Below are 17,608 nucleotides of genomic sequence, written 5' to 3'. Positions count from 1 at the left end.
CAGATCTCAGAACCAAGTGACCTCTGAAGAAAGCAGAAAGGCCCTTAAGATGTTCCACCACAGAGAATCTCTGAAAAAGGAGAAATACAAACTAATCCTGTGAGCCCAGTACTCCATCTGCAAGGTTTGGGGATTGCCCACCTAAATCCTTTTACGAATAGTCTATGTTGAGGCACAAAACTTAACTCAAACCTCGTCGACATCAGTATTGTTGACAACTGTCACTGCCATCTCATCGAGACCGTCCACTTCGAAAACAATGACTACTTAATCCATCAACGCCCCAATCTCGTCAACGAGAACTTCATCAGCGACAAAGACTCCGTCTGCGATACCATTGAAGTCGACACAGTCTTTGAAGAGCTTGATGACGACCCAGGAGACAGGAGGTGGATCAACAACGCTAAAAGCCGCAAATCAATTTTTATCATTGTCCATGACCATTCCTCTGCAGTTGTCGATAACACCATGCAAGGCTATAAAAATTACAAGGATCATGAAAACTTCCTTGGAACCTGAGGTTACCTCACCCAGCAAGGTTTCTACCCCCTCACTTACTCCCCTCCCAAGTCATCTGTTGGACCGGAGGATTCAGATGATGATGATCCTTTTGGGCCAGGTCATAGCCCATCAGAGCTCCAGCTAAAATATCAGGATAAGAACATGTAAGAACATCAATATTACGAACATTATTCTTCTCAATCAAAGCAAATGAATAATGAGCAACATTATCAGTATTCTGCTGAACCTCACCCGAGATGGTGACATTCAAGTGCCTATTTTACTTTTTCAAGATTTACAGAGCAAAGGCGAAATTCTAGACCCTCAATGTCCCCTTGATGAATGGGATGATTATCTAGCCCCCACTCCACCACCTCCACCACCACATCCAGTGAACTCTCCTTCAGCGGACATTGGAGGCTTTCACAACTTAATTGACTGCGCTGCCACAAGATTTCACCTACCGTTCTCAGTCTAGCAGACCGACTGCTTTCTATAGGATTTCAAGGAGCAGTCGGAGCTGTCCCTATCATAGGATATATATGGGAGGAAGGCATCAAGATAATGAAGAGCCCAGCAACGGTGGCAGCAGTACTGCCTTGTATCAATAAAAAATACAAGGCTCCAGAAGATTCACCCTCCTGCCTCACAGGACATCCCAAACCGGACTCAATCATATCACAGGTGGCACAAAGCCGCTCTAAGAACACCTCAACCCCTATATCAAAGCCACAAGATAAGGTGGGCAGGCAGTTAAACAATATAGGTAAGGGGTTCTCTGCCATGTCTGCTATCACAGTTTCTGCAGCCCATTCACTAGCAATCCTCAGCTGCTATGATAGGCAGATGTGGGTGGACAATGGGGACCTCTTTTACTGAATGCCTGAAGATAGAAAATCGGAATCAAGGAAAAATACTACAAGAGGGAGGGTAAGCGCACGTCGGCAGAGATTCTAGACTACACGATGGACATAGCATCCATTGGTTTCTGCAGGTGCTGGGTTGCTAAAAGTGACCATATTCAGACCAGAAGTCCATGCACAAATTCTCGATATGGCCTACGATGGAGAGTCACTATTTAGGAAGCACATAGATGCTTTATTTGCCACCAAGACAGATACAGCCAGGTCACTTGGTATGCTGCATTTCAGGCAGATGCCCTTTCAAGGGAATTGTGGAAGAGGTTTTGTCCTACAGAAGAGGATACCAATACTCCCAACAGTATCTGCCTTTTCACTCTCAAATACAGAGCTCCTTATCAACAGCAGTCATACTGCCCACCACCTGCGGTGCATATACAAAACAAGGACCTCAACAGAGGAACACCCCTCAGAGTTGAGATACAGGTCATAAACAGTGACTTAAATCAGGGACTGGCTACTTTCACTTCCTCCCATCCTGTGGGTGCAAACATTACCACCATTGGAATCAGATCACCTCAGACAGATGGGTTTTGGACCTTGTCACCTATGGCCATTCCCTGAAGTTCCTCCAGAGACCACCGAACACAAACCGCCTAGGGGAGTGCACTCCTTGTCTTTTCTTACTCAAGAAAGAAACCCTTTTCATGCTCGCCAAGGGAGTAATCGAAAATGTTCCTTTCACCCAGAAGGGTGTGGGTTTTTACTCCTGTTTTTTCTTAACCAAAAAGAAATCTGGGGAATTGAGACCCATTCTAGACCTCTGGAAGTTAAACAAGTTCTTGTGGAAACAATAATTCTGTATTGTCACTCTCTCCGACATCCCTGCATCTCCTAAACCAAAGAGATTATATGACATCTCTAGACTTACATGATGCATACTTCCATATTCCCGCACATCTCGAACACTGCAAATATCTTTGTTTTACCGTAGCCGATACCCATTACCAGTTCAAAGTCTTCCCATATGGCCTCAAGTCAGCTTTCCGCATTTATATTAAATGCCTTGCTCCAGTAACAGCCACACTCAGAAAGCAAGGTCATCAAGTATTTCCCTATTGGGAAGACTGGCTGCTCAAAGCTCCAACATCATCACAAGCGTCTAAAGCCACAAAAGCTTGCTTCGCGGTCTTTTGCAAGCTAGGTCCCTCTGTCAACCATCAAAAGTCAACAACCACTCTGAAATAGAGGATACTGTTTCTAGACTCCAGCATCGATAGATCCAAAACAACGCTTTTTCTCTCTGGGTACAGACAACAGAGGCTAGCACATCTGGCATTCAATCTTTCCAGAAGAAAGTCAGTTCAAGTACACTTGTACATGTTGTTGATGGGAATTATGTCATCTGCAATAAATCCGGCCCTCTTGCACGCTTGAAGATGACTGTTACAAGAGGAACTTCAAAAACAGTTGATCCAGATAGAAGGATCCTTCAACCTCATATACATCACCCCACCAATGGTGGAGACACTAGCGTGGTGGTCCCAGATCGCTGACAATCTCATGGCACCTGCACCAGATATGCCACAAGTATACAAAATTCCGAGGATATCCCAGCATCTCGAAAATTGGAGAAAAATAACCACAGACAAGTGGGTTTTGGATATAATCAAATTTGGGCACACCCTAGAATTCACCAAATTCCCCCCCAGAAAAACCCACTGCATCTTGCTCTGCTCAGAAAAGAGGTGAGAACCATGCTGTCGAAGGGAGGGATAGAGAAAGTGCCTCGCTCTCAAACGGGAAAGGGATTTTATTCTCGCTTTTTTCTAATAAAGAAAAAGTCTGGGGAATGGAGACCAATCTTGGATCGAAGAAAGCTGAACAAATACCTTCATAAAAAATCCTTCCGCATGGTAACACTCCAGGAAATCCTCCAGCTTTTGAATCATGTGGACTTCATGACAACGTTGGATCTCCAAGATGCGTATTTCCACATCCCAATTCATCCCAAACATCGAAGATTCCTAAAATTTACTGTGGCAGGTGCACATTTCCAATTCAAAGTCCTCCCATTTGGCCTACGCTCAGCTCCAAGAGTCCAAATTCCTAGCTCCAGTTGCAGCTCATCTCAGGCTACATGGCATCCAATTATTCCCGTACTTGGACGATTGGCTGATAAAGGCCCCGTCTTTTCGTCAGGCTTCTCTTGCAACAGCAAAATGCATGCAGGTTTTTCACTCTCTAGAGCCATCTCTGAACGTCCGAAAGTCAATCCTCTATCCGTCCCAAACAATCCAATTTCTAGGGGCAAGACTGGATACCGTTCAAGACAAAGCATTCTTGTCCAAAGAAATTCAATCTCGCCTCGTTTCTCTGGCGGCAGACCTCCTAAAAAAAAAAGTTTGCTTCAGTGAGGATGGTCAAGTCTTTCCTGGGGATTTTATCATCGGCAATTCTGCTAGTGCCTCATACGCGACTGAGAATGAGACCAAATTCAGGAGGAGCTGGACAATCAGAGGCTCCCAATCTCGTGTACATTCGATGACCTAGTCCAAATAACTCCAGTTATGAGAGAATCTCTTTCTTGGTGGAGGTTTTCCAAAAATGCCTCAGTAGGGCTCAGCTTTCAGCCTTCAGTACCAGATTTCATCCTCACAACAGATGCCTCCCTAGAAGGTTGGGGTGCGCATCTTCATGATCTCTGCATAAGAGGAAAGTGGTCTGCGGCAATGGCAAAGAAGCACATCAATTTTCTGGAGCTTCGAGCCATTTTCCTGGCGTTACAGTCCTTTCTGCCAAGACTTCAAGGATCAATGGTTCTGATCAGAACCGACAACACCACGTGCATGCATTATCTAAACAAGCAAGGGGGTACCCGGTCTCACATTCTGTCTCAAGAGGCTCAAAGCATTTGGGAGTGGCTTCTCTCGCACAATATAATGATCAAGGTGGAACATCTTCCAGGAATCCATAACACCTTGGCAGATACTCTAAGCAGGACGTCGAAATCCTGTCACGAATGGGAGCTGGATCAAATAGTTCTGGAGAATGTATTTCAGAAGTTTGGCAGGCAAATCTGGATCTCTTTGCCTCCAGCAACCATCAGAAGTTCCCTTTCTTTGCAAGTTGGGAACCAGAGAAGGGCTCTTGGGGAAACGCTTTCACGATGAGATGGACGGGGATTTTCGCTTACGCATTCCCTCCCTTTCCCCTGATCCCAAGACTTATGCGCAAGATCAAGATGGAACCATGCTGCATGATTCTAATAGCGCCGAAATGGCCACGTCCGCACTGGTTCACAGAACTTCTCCTTCTCTCCAAGTGCAAACCATTCCGCCTTCCAACAATACCGAATCTGTCAATGAGCGAAGGCCAGATTCTTCATCCTCGTCCAGCCCAACTGCAGCTCCATGCATGGTTTCTGGATTCTCGGAGTTCAAGGGTTTAGATTTACCTCAAGTCTGCAGAGATATTCTGGATAGAGCGAGTACTCCTTCTACATTGAAGACCTATGCCTTAAAATGGAAGAGATGTTGTTGCTGGTGCAGCAACAGGAATTTACATCCGCTGAAATGTTCTCCGGATAAGGTTCTACCTTATTTATTGTCATTGTCTAAATCTGGTCTTATGTTTGCTTCTGTTAAATTGCATCTAGCTGCCATTTCCTCATACAGACGATCTTCAGGAGCGGCATCCCTTAGGTCCAATTGTCTCATTAAACAGTTCCTGAAAGGGCTTTTCCACCTATTAGGGTTCCTCCTCCGGAATGGAGACTGAATCTAGTACTACAATAACTAATTAAACATCCATTTGAACCCATTCACAAAGCAGATTTGAAATATCTCTCATGGAATACAGCTCTCCTATTGGCACTCACCTCTTCTCGAAGAGTCAGTGAAATACAAGTGTTCACTATAAGACAGCCTTATTTAAAGTTCACTAATGACTATGTCCTTTAAAGAACTAATCCCACGTTCATACCTAAGGTTCCTACTTCATTCCATCTCAACGAACCTGTGATATTGCGATCTTTCTTTCCTAATCCGACTTCCTCGTCGGAAAAATCCTTGCATACCTTGGATGTCAAAATATGCTTGAAGTTCTACATTTCTCGGACTGTGTCCATCAGAAAATCAGACCAGTTATTTATTTCTTAAGGTGGTCAAAAGCCAGGTTCAGCAGTAACGAAGGCCACAATCTCAAGGTGGATTGCATCCACTATCCAATTCTGCCATTGCAAGGCCGGACATCAGTTATCAAATAACCTAAAGCTCACTCTACCAGGGCAGTATCCTCCTCTACTGCACTATTCACTGGTGTGTCATTGGAACAAATTTGCCGTGCTGCAACCTGGAAAAGTGTGCACACGTTTACTCTGCATTATTGCCTGGATCTGGCAACAGAGGCTGAGTCAGCAGTTGGTCAGGCAGTATTACGAAACCTTTTTAGATAAGGTAAGCCTATTTGATAAGAGTACATTAGTTCTGCTATTGTCATGTTCTGTATTGCATATAATTAGTTAATGCATATGTTTATGACTTGCTCTTTATTGGAATCGGATGGTGTATATATTATTGCATTAGTTTGACATCGTATCTTTTAGAATTTTCTTATGATACCCACCATCCACTATGCATCTTAGTATTATTTACTACTAGCTATTCTGATTCTAAGCATGTGAATCTATGAAAGATACCCCAATACTGGATAAGAAAACGAGTTACTTACCTGTAACTTCAGTTAGCCAGTATTGGTATCTTCCATAGATTCACATGTGACCCACCCTCCTCCCTGGAGAGGCTTACCTTATCAGTATGGCATACTTACTGTCACTTGTGCTATAAAAATCTGAGGGTTTGCCTCTTTGTGGGGAAGGTTCTATGAGGGTGCTGCTACCTAATTGGCTGAATTCCAAGTCGAATCGTCTTCTTCGATCGAAACCGGGAACAAGCCATACAGTTGGCTTCATCGTGGTCCGGCGACAGGCACTTGTTGCACACCGGGTGGACGTCGATGTGGGGATACTTCGATCCACACACGGGACATTTCTTGAACGGGCTCCGTTCCATGATGTGTCGTTGAAAGCCTTGTTGCGTCGACTGGGCCTCTAGCACCAAATAGTCACGCGACTCCTCGGGACATCCGACTTGGGAACAGAGCCGGAACAGAGTTGGGCACCGAGCGCAAAAACAATACCGACGGTATAGGAAAAGGCCTTCAGGCCTTAAGAAAAGTCTATATCGATTCCGAACTGGAGATAACGAATATACATCCGAAACCAATGGCGGAAAAAAACAATCTGGGGATGGAGTCGATGCCCATGCGCACTGTAGTCCAGGGGAGGAGCCACCTATCTCGTGATACTTCGAAGACTCTTCCAGGACAACAATGCAATCATCCGGACCCAACACTAGGCGGCGATCTATGCTATAGATATGAATGTCAGCAGCCCTACATGCCAAGAACAGATGCATACTGGTAAGTAGCATATTCATTTTATTGTACCGCGAGACTCCCACCTCGTTGGCGGGGATGATTCTAAGCATGTGAATCTATGAAAGATACCAATACTGGATAACTGAAGTTACAGGTAAGTAACAAGTTTTCTTCAGTCACAAAGGCAACCACCTCAAGGTGGATTTCTGCCACCATCCAGTGTTGCCAGTGGCAAACCACTCACGGCAAAGGCGCACTCAACGAGGGCAGTGTCCACTTCGGCTTCCATGTTTAAAGGCGTTCCGCTGGAGAAAATATGCTGTGCTTAGACATGTAGGGGGACCCATACTGTGACAAAGCATTACTGCCTAGAATCGGTACAGCAGTCATGCAGCTGTTTGACAGCCAGTGTTGAGACCTCTGTTCCAATAAGGTGAGCCTCTGTTCCTGTATGTACTTGTTTATGATTATTTACAGGAACATCTTTTTCTATGTATATGTGTAGTATGTAGTATACTTGTAAAGCGCACAGCTGCCCCAGCAACGGGGCGTCCCGGCGCTGTATAACTCTGGGGAACCCGTCCTGGCTTTCCCTGTGGGATGGTCCCTTGCTGGGAGTCCCCAAGGTGGAGCCAGGCATCCCCGGAATTGGTGGGGCCGTTGTGGAGATTAGGCAAGCTAATGCCCAGAGTTGCCGAGTGGAACCCCTGATTAGAGTAAGCACCGAAGCGAGAATTATCGAGTCCGCTGACCAAGGTCCACGACCCTGCCGCGTCGGGAATTGAACCCTGGTCCCAGGCTGACTTCTGCTCTCAGGCCTGCCGCCTCTAACCAGTGAGCCACACTACTCCACATATGGATATGGATTTCGTATATATAGATTTACTTCTATTTATTTATACTTGTATATATTTATCCTCGTATAATGTTGTACACAACCTGTTTACTTATCATACATAGACTGTTATATTTATATGTTAAACTGTTACCCACTATCCACAGTGGGTCTTTATATTACAAATGTTTCATTATAAAACTACTTGTTGTTCGTATTTAAGGCTGTCAATCTATGACCGATCCAATGCTGGAGAAGGAAATAAGTTACTTGCCTGTAACTGCAGTTTTCCAGTATTGGTATCTTTCATAGATTCACATGCAACCCACCTGCCTGCCCTGAGAGGCTCCCCTTGTAGCTCAAGATTAATTATTCACACTTGTACTTGAAATTCTGAGGGAAACTAACTGCCTATTGGGAGTGTTCCAGAGGGTGCCATCACCTGATTTAAGGTTTGAAGTTTGTTCCTTCTTTTTAGCTAATGGGCTTAGAAAGTCTATTAATATGATTGTTCATGGCTGTTGTAGCCTATCATAGTGATACAAACTGCTTTATTATGGTACCAAGTGACTCCCACATTGACGTGCAATGATTCAAACATGTGCATCTATGAAAGCTACCAATACTGGAGAACAGCAGTTACAGGTAAGTAACTCACTTTCTTCAAGGCTAGCTGCCAGATCTTGTACCTATATATGCAGATTGTGGCTTCTTGTCAGTCACTGCTAAACAAAGGGCTTCTGTTGGGATTGTTGCACAAATCTAACATTGTGGACATGCCCATCTGACAGGTGGCAATCAGCCTCATGCTGGATCCTAAAATGTAAATTCACAGTAAAATATTTGGTCATTTCTTTTAGCACTTTCCCCTTTACTCTTAATATTGATCGAGACAAAGGCTTATTTGCTTTCCATTTCCAGCATGTTAGACCTGAACATTGTTTTGGTCTTCTAAATTATGGGCCAACCGGATTTCATTGTGAAGTGCATGATGGGCTCTGCACTGGGTTTTTGTTGACCAAACTACAAAATAGATTTTCTTCTTTGTGTATGGGCATCTTATAGCTTAAGTGGTGTGATTGGCTTGGACAGTCAGCAGACGCAGTGTCCTTTTAGTGACCTGTACCTGGCATCACATAAACCTGAGACGTCTCCAAATAAAACGTGTTGACATAAGCTGTACAACACATACAAACGATCTATTTCCACGGTGTGGATGCTCCCGCTCACTGGTTAAAGTAAAGTTCCTTAGAGAAATCCTAAAAAAAACACAAAACCGTACCTTCTAAAAGTAGGAAATATGTAATATTCGACGTTACACAGTATTGTCTCTTTGAAAAGGTATTCCACTGAGACTGCGGTTTTTAGGCACAGACCCTCTGCTAAACTCATCCACGCATCAGGCTTCGTAGGCACTTGTCTCCAATGGGCCCTAGTGTAGAGAGCGTTGCTTACTCGCTAATCGTTGTAGAGAGGCTCGTAAACTCTTGTTAGGCCTCATTGCCGATACTGCACCGCCTTTGCATCACACCCGGTCAGGAAGCGCTTTGGGCGAGTACGCGAGCATTCTGTAGCTGAGCATCCATCCATCCATTTTCAGCATCACCTAAGAGCTCAGCTCAGAGGTTATTCGCGCAAAACTTTCGCTGTTTTTCCTAACGATCCCAAACGCAGCAGCCCATATTCCTTGCTTGCTGTTGGGCCGTGGCACCCTTGCTACGTCGCTGCGAATGCCACCTGTCTTAATAGTGAATGGTTTAGCACTACAAGCCCATCTCACAGACACATGCATTTTCTATGAATATCATGGACTAAGTGAAGCAGGTTGAGCCCGCAAAACTATTAGCATGACTCCTATTTGTTTGGTCAATGGTGTATCCATTGAGAGCAGCGGTGCCTCGTCACCCACCCCTCCCCTGCGCCGCGCCAAATGCGCACAATATGCTGTCACAGTACGCAGTCGCTATTCAGGGGTTCCTTTTCTTTCAACGTGTGAGAACGGAGCAGCACCTCGCGCGTGCCTTCCATTATTACAGCCAGCGCCCCGCGGGGAACCCGTGTGAATGAAAGCTCCCCGTGCCACCCCTCCATATGGGTCCCCGTTTCGTCGAGCGCCCCCGCCTTCGCCCGCTGCAGGCGCCCCCGGGGCAGATGGAGTCGATTGGAAGGAAGCCCTTAATTAAGTCCGGGCTGGAGCTGGCTGGACCGCGGCGCGAGGGCCCGTCCGCGGCCAGAGGGCGGCGGGCATTCCGTCATGCCTGCGCCGACTGTGTCCAATCGATTGTCGACGGCTCGTTATGAGCGGGAGGGCCGCGCTCCCAGACGTCTTGGGTGCATATGGAACGCATTTTCTGCTAGCTGTAAATCGAGGACTGGGAAGGGGGTGGATGTGGTTCCCGGCTCAGTCGTTTCAATTAAGCAAAAAATCAGTCTGTGTTGAAGGTGCCATTAAATCTCATTTTTCACTTCTTGTTTTGCAGATCTCACACGAGAGGAAGCGGTTGAGCTGCTGAGAAAGTGTGTAGAGGAGGTGGGTCTTCGAGAACCTCGACTTTTACTGATGTTAATAGTATACGTGCCAACATTTTGAGGGGTAAAGAGGGAAGTTAAACAAAACGACAACAAAAATAAACGGAAGTGTATTTCCCCCATTGAATTCTATTGCAGAAGAGGCAATTTCAGGCGGGAGACAGACAAAATTAGGCAATTTTGAGTCCAAAATCCTGAGTCTCCCGCCTGAATCTGTTCTCTTGGCATGTATGTAAGAGGGTTATTTACTATATTTGGTTTCCTCTACTCGTGTAACCATGTTCTGCTTCAGGGAAGGTTATCTTAGTGCGTCTGTCACCCTGAGGAGGTAATTAGGAATACCCATAGACATTCTTCCAGGAACGTCTGCTCTCTCTGGAGGGCACTGTTGGACCAGTAATGCTGGCTTGAAAAGAAACTGGTGGTGCCTTTGGGAAAGTAGTAATTGCAGGGGCGTAGCTTCAGAGGGAGGAAGTTGTTTGGGGTGTGGCAACCCCCTCCCCTCTAAATAAATACTTTCTTGGCTTGGTTGTTTGGTCTGGGGAACCGAGTTGGATCTGCTATATCTGTCGATTTTTCTTGCCATCTTTATTTCACAAAGAGGTTTTAACTTGTTCTTTTTTCGAGTTAGGATCTTAAATATATTTAAATCCAGATTTAGAAAGATTTTGCGTCTGGGTTGCGTCACTTTTTTGGAGCACAATCCTTTTCAGTATTTACAAAGCACACAAATGTCGATTATGTGGCTTTGCAAGAAAAGGAACACAGCGCAGTGCATTGTGCTGCTTTGTGTTTTACTTTGCTGCAGGTAGGAAGGAGCTCCATGGACGTTCCTGTGCATCCACCCATGAATTTTGATGCAAACTTCACTGTCTTTGCATAGGCCCAGATTGTGTGCATGGGTTGCATCACTTTTTTTACGCAACCCCACTGCAAAATCCTTTTTGGTATTTACAGGACCACACATGTCATTTTGGAAGAAAACGCAGCGCAATGCTGTGCCTTGTTTTAGTTTGCGTCAAGTATATGTTCCCCGAGTAGTGCATGAGCGCTCCTGTGCATTAACCCATGGATTTTGACACAAATCGAGATTTACATTGTGACATAGGTTTGCACTAGATTGATGTGCCTACTTGTGGCTGGCATAACGAGGCGAAATATCTTTATTTCTTCTACTTATTTCCTCTTTGCTTGTGTGCTGCATTTTGCAGGACACGTCCAAAGAGGAAAACGCCTCAAAGTATAGTTTTGTGCTGGAAGGTATGCTTTCCTGCATAGCAACTATCCTGACTGTAATGCAGACTTCCATCACCATGGCATAAAGGTGCCTGCATTGGTGCAAGGCAGCTCTAAGTGCAACATTACAAAGGATAGCAGAACTGTGCTATTTCTTTGAAGAGATGGCACAGTTATGCTCTCTTAAGGTGAAGCAACGCAGTGCAGCAACCTTGCTAGTTGTACTTCACTTCTTTGTAAATATGCCCCTTGGTGATTGATACCAGAAAAATAGTACATCTGCACCCATAGAAGTACTCCTTGAATGTATTCATATTTACTTTTTAAAATCCCCAAACATAGGCAGTAGAAGGCTACCAGACAGGTTTCCAGACATACTACTGGCAATCAAACACCCAAACGGTGGTGGGACGAATGCTTGCAAATAGTCTTAAACACTGGCAGTCCATCAGGTGTAGCATTCCAAACCATTGTTTTTCGTCCACTGTCACTCTAGGCAGAGGGTCTAATACAGGATTTAGCAGACAGAGCAAAGGCAGTCAGTTCACTGCCTTGACTCTGTCCACTGAATTTAGTGAGGTCTGCGACCCAGAGGACATTTTTATACTTTGGCAGCAAGTGCAGTCATAGCGGTTCCTGTCAGTGTAGTAAAAGTTTAACGGACGGCTCTCTCAAACATGACTGCTGGCCTTCAAACTTTTCCAAACTTTCAAATCAGGAGGTTGTTTTGGGGGGGGGGAGAGAATGACCACCTGCACGTCTTTTTTTTTTTTTTTTTTTTTTTTTTCCCCATGGTGTGGGGGTAATTTAGTTTTAATACTGTATTTCACCACCAGGATAAACCTGGCGGTCATAGTCAGTAAAGTAAAGCCACCTGGTTGCCTACTCTAAATAGGGCGGACAGTCGCATGTCTTATTTCTGATGGCACCTACTCAGTCAGACCGCCAAAGGAAGTTTTACACTTTCAAAGTGAATTTTACTCCGTCGGTGTAAAACTTGTGATCCATCCGATTCTAAATTGAGCGGGTGGATGGACCTTGAGTTTGGCAGCTGAGTCACTCCGTCGCCGTTGAAACAGAGTAGCTGTTTGCCAAACTCTAAATGAGTCCATGAGGCCCATCTAATGCAAATCGATACTGACTCTGTTCCTTATGAGAACAGTCCATCCAGAACCTTGGTCATCCCACACATTCACCCTGTGCTTTTTGTTATTTGGGACATTTGCGGGTTCATACCACCCGAACTCACTGACTAAGTTAGGCCCCTGAGTAACTGTAGGTCTGTAGGTGTGCTGTACCAAAGTCTACTTTGTTAACCTGCCTTGAGAAGCCAGTGGCCCTCCTCAGCTGGCATGTTTGGACCAGTGCTCGCTGAAAAGCTTTTAAGGATATGATTGCAGCTAAAGCACTTGATTCGGGGCAAGTTCTGAGTTTGCCTGGCCATCCCCTCTTCATCTATGCTCAGGAACAGCCTCTTGTGTGCTTGCAAGTGGTGTACCAGTTGAAAAAAGCACTGTGCAGCGCAGTAGAAAATGGGAGCAATGCGAAGCATAGAGCCCAATAGTCAGTGAGGCTGACATGTAAGGGAACTGGGGCTTCCTTTGACAAAACATCTAGCTTTGCCTTGTCCCTTCCAGTTTTTTTGGGAGCACCAGCCTTGTGTAGCAGGTTCTCTGTTTCCTCCAGGTCATTTCACTTCAGCATGGATGAAAATTTCAGTCCCTAGGTTGCAGCCACAGGCTGTAAGGGGTTCAGGTAACAAAGTCTATCTGGCACTCTGACTTCCACTGCCCCAAAACTCACCCTTATTGTCTGAATGCTAATAAATATACAGTGCTGTCAGCCATTGCCGTGTTTCCTATACCTGCTTAAGGAATAACTTTCAAACCAAAGACGATCAGTAGATGTGGAATTCACTGTAAATTCGAGTGACACTTGCCTCTGCGCCCTTTAGCTAGACCTTAGAAAAAGGATCGTTTCTACCATCAGATAATAGGGAACTGTGCGCCTGATTATATTTTTAAACAAGGTAACATTTCGTATTTTTTCTGCAGTGTAGCCAGTTCTTGTTGCAGTGTATATTTCACTTTCTGTAAATTAAGCTCCCCATAGCAGTGTAGCAATCTCCAGCCTTAGGCAATTGCTTTTGCATGATCAACAGCAGTATGTTTGGGGTAAGAGCGTCATCTGTGCGCAGTCCTCTTGTATCTGTTTTAGTAAAGCTGCAGTTCCCAATGTAGCGTCTGTTAGAGGGTTTCTGACCAGTTGTTACTTCAGAGCACCCCTAGTGAAGAGTGCTTATTATGCCGCTTCCTATTCACAAAGCATTGCCAGACTCACATTTTCTTAATATTGAGACCCTGATCTAGCTGTCGGGCATATATATAGTATACAACTAGTCCCTGAAATTAGTTTCATTTCAAGTATGTGAGATATCTGGCATTTAGCATGAGGAGTGGGACATGAACATCAGTATTTTCCAGTGTCTGTTGCTACTTACTCAATCAAGTACGTCTGTTTGCTTACTTTGTGTGTAAGTGCAGTGGATAACCACAGCTGTGGAACAGACTATGAATGCCTCCGAGTCACGAACTAACTTCATTGCACATCAGTGGCCCAAATGGGCCACACTTGGGAGGCTTAAAGAAAATTGTCATTTTGTTTGGATGTTTGGCCTGATACCAAATTTCATGGGGAGTCACCTTAGGCTTAGTGTGAGAGAAATACCAACAAGAGTGCATCGGCTTCTCTCTCTAAAACACACTCTGATTCTCTCCTTCTCTCCCGTTCTCTTTCTTTCTTTCACCCTACTCTTTACTTGTGACTTGGATGGGAGGAGGATTGCCATGAATCTGTTGTCTGTTTTTTTATTGTTAATACCTTGGATTTCATTCACATAATCAGCTTCCCAACTTATTTTCTGTTTTTGGGCACACCACCATGGCAATACCACATGGTGAGTTTTATTGCTCATACGTACATTCGAATGACTCCTGTACCATTTGGGATGTTTATTCTCTAGTACAGAGAGGTCAAAAGAAGCATTTTCCTCTGTGTAATAGTTGAATGCAAAGTCTTACTTGGTCTGGAGCCTGTGCGAATCTAGAGTGCTCTTTAATAAAAAATGACGATGCAAACCCATTTATACAAAACTATTTGGGATTTGCTCTTTAGAAGTTGGTATGGAAAGATTGTAGCTCTATAGACAACTTTACAAAATAAGAAGCATTGGTCAGACCCATAAGAGTGTTCTATGAGGGCATCTGAGTGCATTTAGGCCTGAGATAAGTCTGCACTAGAGGTATGTTAACCAGTTGAAATGCTGTAAGGGAGTTACAGAGTGTGCATGAGGGCACTTGAGGTAAAATTTTGCTTCGACTAGCACGTAATTACAAGTTAACAACCATAACATGAAATTCGTGAAATTGTACAGTTGTAACTTTAATTCCGCAGGAGAGTTAAACAAAGCATATGATCTCTTTAAGTATGGAGGGTCTTCATATCCCTGATGCCTAGCATTGGCAGTTGCCTCACAAAGTCAGTATTTTTTTACTTGTGCGGGTGGGATCCTGGAAGATTCTGGATGGTTTTTCACCTATTTTCTGAGGTTTTTTCTCTCCGCGCTCTTTGTTTTTGGCCTTCTCTCGCTATCTTTGATCTCGAAGAAACCTTCATAGGTGTTTTTATAATGTTTTTCTTGTCATCGTTCCTGGACTATTTGTGAAATGTCCCTCCTGTGGGGAAAAAAGGGTGCTCTTGACTCTCACCGAGTAAAATTGTGTGTTTGTTCGTTCGTGTTCCACCTTCTTACTCTGTTAAAGAGTTTCCATTCTGCGCAGGGTCACCTTTCACCATTGCATTGATTAATGTTGAGATTTTCGGCGTTGAGCCATGCACCAGAATATACATAGGCTAAAGTTGGCCTCATCACCTGATCAGTCTCCCGAGCAAATCTAATTTACAGGTGCCCTTGCAACCTCTTCAGCCCCCTCTTCAGCTCCCTCTTCAGCCTCCTTCTCCAGCACCAAGATTGTTCTGGTGTCCGGACGGATATCTATGTCTCCATAAGGAAGAGACCATTAACGCCAAGTCATTTTCCAACTCCAATAATCCCACTGAGGGTGCCTCTGCTTTCCCATTTAGTATTTGGGTATGCAGCAACCTTCACCAAAAGAGAAGTATAAGAGTTCCGCAGGATCTCCCCTGAGATCTAACCTTTTGGATGATGGCACTATACACGCTTCTTATACGCCCACATGCTCAACTGTATCTCCTTCAAATATTTCCCCCGAGTATGACATTACCACTTGTAAGCGTGTCTTGGTCTGGAGTGCCAAGAAACTGTATGTTCACCTGGCAGCTCCTAAGACATTTTCTGTCATTATGGAAACTCTTTAACCTAGAGCAGTTTCTGGACCTCTGTTTGCTATATGTAGCGGAGGAGAAATTTCTAATGCCAGCGACGCTGAAAGGAACCACACCCTGCTTACTAAACAAGTACAAGCCTCTCAAACAAGATTTGTGTTATGGTCTTATCTCAAACCTGACTCTTATTATTGTTTTTGGAGTACAGAGAAGGCAGAAACAACAACGCCCTTTTATCAAGAGAATAAGAGCATGGATGTGGCATGAAAGTTGCATAACACTGTGGCCACTATGCGGAAAACCGCTAGCGCAATTAATGCCTCACATTGGGGAGTTATGGGAATAGTCTCCAGAAGCTTTTAGATGACCTGCCATGAAATTACAGATATGGCTTTAATGAGGTGGCTCAAGTAGGCCACCTTCTTTCCATCCAAGTCATCAGAGTGGCAAATGTCATTCCTCCTGATTACATTTTCTGTCACTGAAACCGGACATCCAACTCCAAGACCTCAATCTACCATTCTCAGAATCGGCTTTCTTTGGCCAACTTGCTGAAGAGGAGGAGAAGATAAAGAGAACAAAATTGAGATATTCTAAACGGTCAGCCTCAAGAAAAAGAAGAGGTTCTCAGTTCACACAGAAAGATTCTGTTCTTTTCTCATCAGAGGGCTCAATCATCTCATAGGTCTTATTAGCTGTAACTACAGCATCAACACTAACAATGCCAGAGTTGCGCCTACCAATGGATTTAGACATAGTTCTAAAAATAAAAATTGAGATATTCTAAACGGTCAGCCTCAAGAAAAAGAAGAGGTTCTCAGTTCACACAGAAAGATTCTGTTCTTTTCTCATCAGAGGGCTCAATCATCTCATAGGTCTTATTAGCTGTAACTACTCATCAACACTAACAATGCCAGAGTTGCGCCTACCAATGGATTTAGACATAGTTCTAAAAATAAGCCATCACAGTCCCAGTATGTCTTCTCTTCTGGGAGGCCCGTCAAATAGCAGATGACTACTTCTTTGACTCTCCATCTGCTCCAATTAGGACAGAGAATTGTACAATACAATTTTTAGGGCAAGACGTTGCAGGTGACAAGTGGGTACTGCCTATTTTACAAGGTGGCTGCTAGTTTAGCTTAAGGGTTACACCGTCCTTCTATTCCACCAACGCCAGCTCCAAAATACCACCTAGTTCAGTTGCACAAGGAGGGAATCTCTGTGTTTGTGAGGCATAAGGACTATTTTTGTTGCCTGTTTTTCAGGAGGAAAATCATTTAATCAAGATACTTCCTAGTTCCAAAATGGTTCATGAAGTAAGACAGATCAATTCTGGATGTATGATTAGCCAACAAGTGGGTCAGCAAGAAACAATTCCATATGCTAGCACGCTAACAGATCTTTCCACACCTTGCAAAAGAAGAGTGGATGAGTGCTGTGAGCATCGAGGACCCCTATTTTCACATTCCTATAGTGAACAACAACAAGTACACATGATTTCTATTAGGGCATTCAATCTACAAATATGTTATGTTTCTTATGTTATTCAGATTTGTAGAGCGCATGTCATGAACACCTGAGCTTACCACAAGCATATATATAGGTATAATAAAGAAAGCAAAAGACTCTCAAATCTTTCAAATTGAAAACATTCTGCTAATAGCATGACTATAAACCGTCTCCTGCCAAGAGGAAATTATAGCTGCAATTTGCTTCAGTCCGGGTTCTACTTGGAATAGTAATAGATACAAAAAAAGTCTGTTTCAAGCTGCCTTTATGAAGGTCCTGATATTGAAAAAATGTTTAGAGTGCTTGAAAAACTTTTCCTCCAATAAGAGCATCT

General features: G+C 44.2%; 1 protein-coding gene across 1 annotated transcript in view; it reads left to right on the top strand.

Moving 5' to 3' along the window:
• The window catches only part of PSMB2 (proteasome 20S subunit beta 2), a 192,166-nt gene that overhangs the window by 150,942 nt on the left and 23,616 nt on the right, over positions 1 to 17,608 (top strand). The window contains exon 5 of the mRNA XM_078681151.1: positions 10,116 to 10,165. Coding sequence (XP_078537277.1) covers positions 10,116 to 10,165 — 50 coding nt within the window. The remainder of the gene's footprint in view (positions 1 to 10,115; positions 10,166 to 17,608) is intronic.

This window comes from Lissotriton helveticus, chromosome 3_1 (assembly GCF_964261635.1).
Source record: "Lissotriton helveticus chromosome 3_1, aLisHel1.1, whole genome shotgun sequence".
Taxonomy (NCBI): Eukaryota; Metazoa; Chordata; class Amphibia; order Caudata; family Salamandridae; genus Lissotriton; species Lissotriton helveticus.
This window is presented reverse-complemented; position numbering and strand designations above follow the sequence as displayed.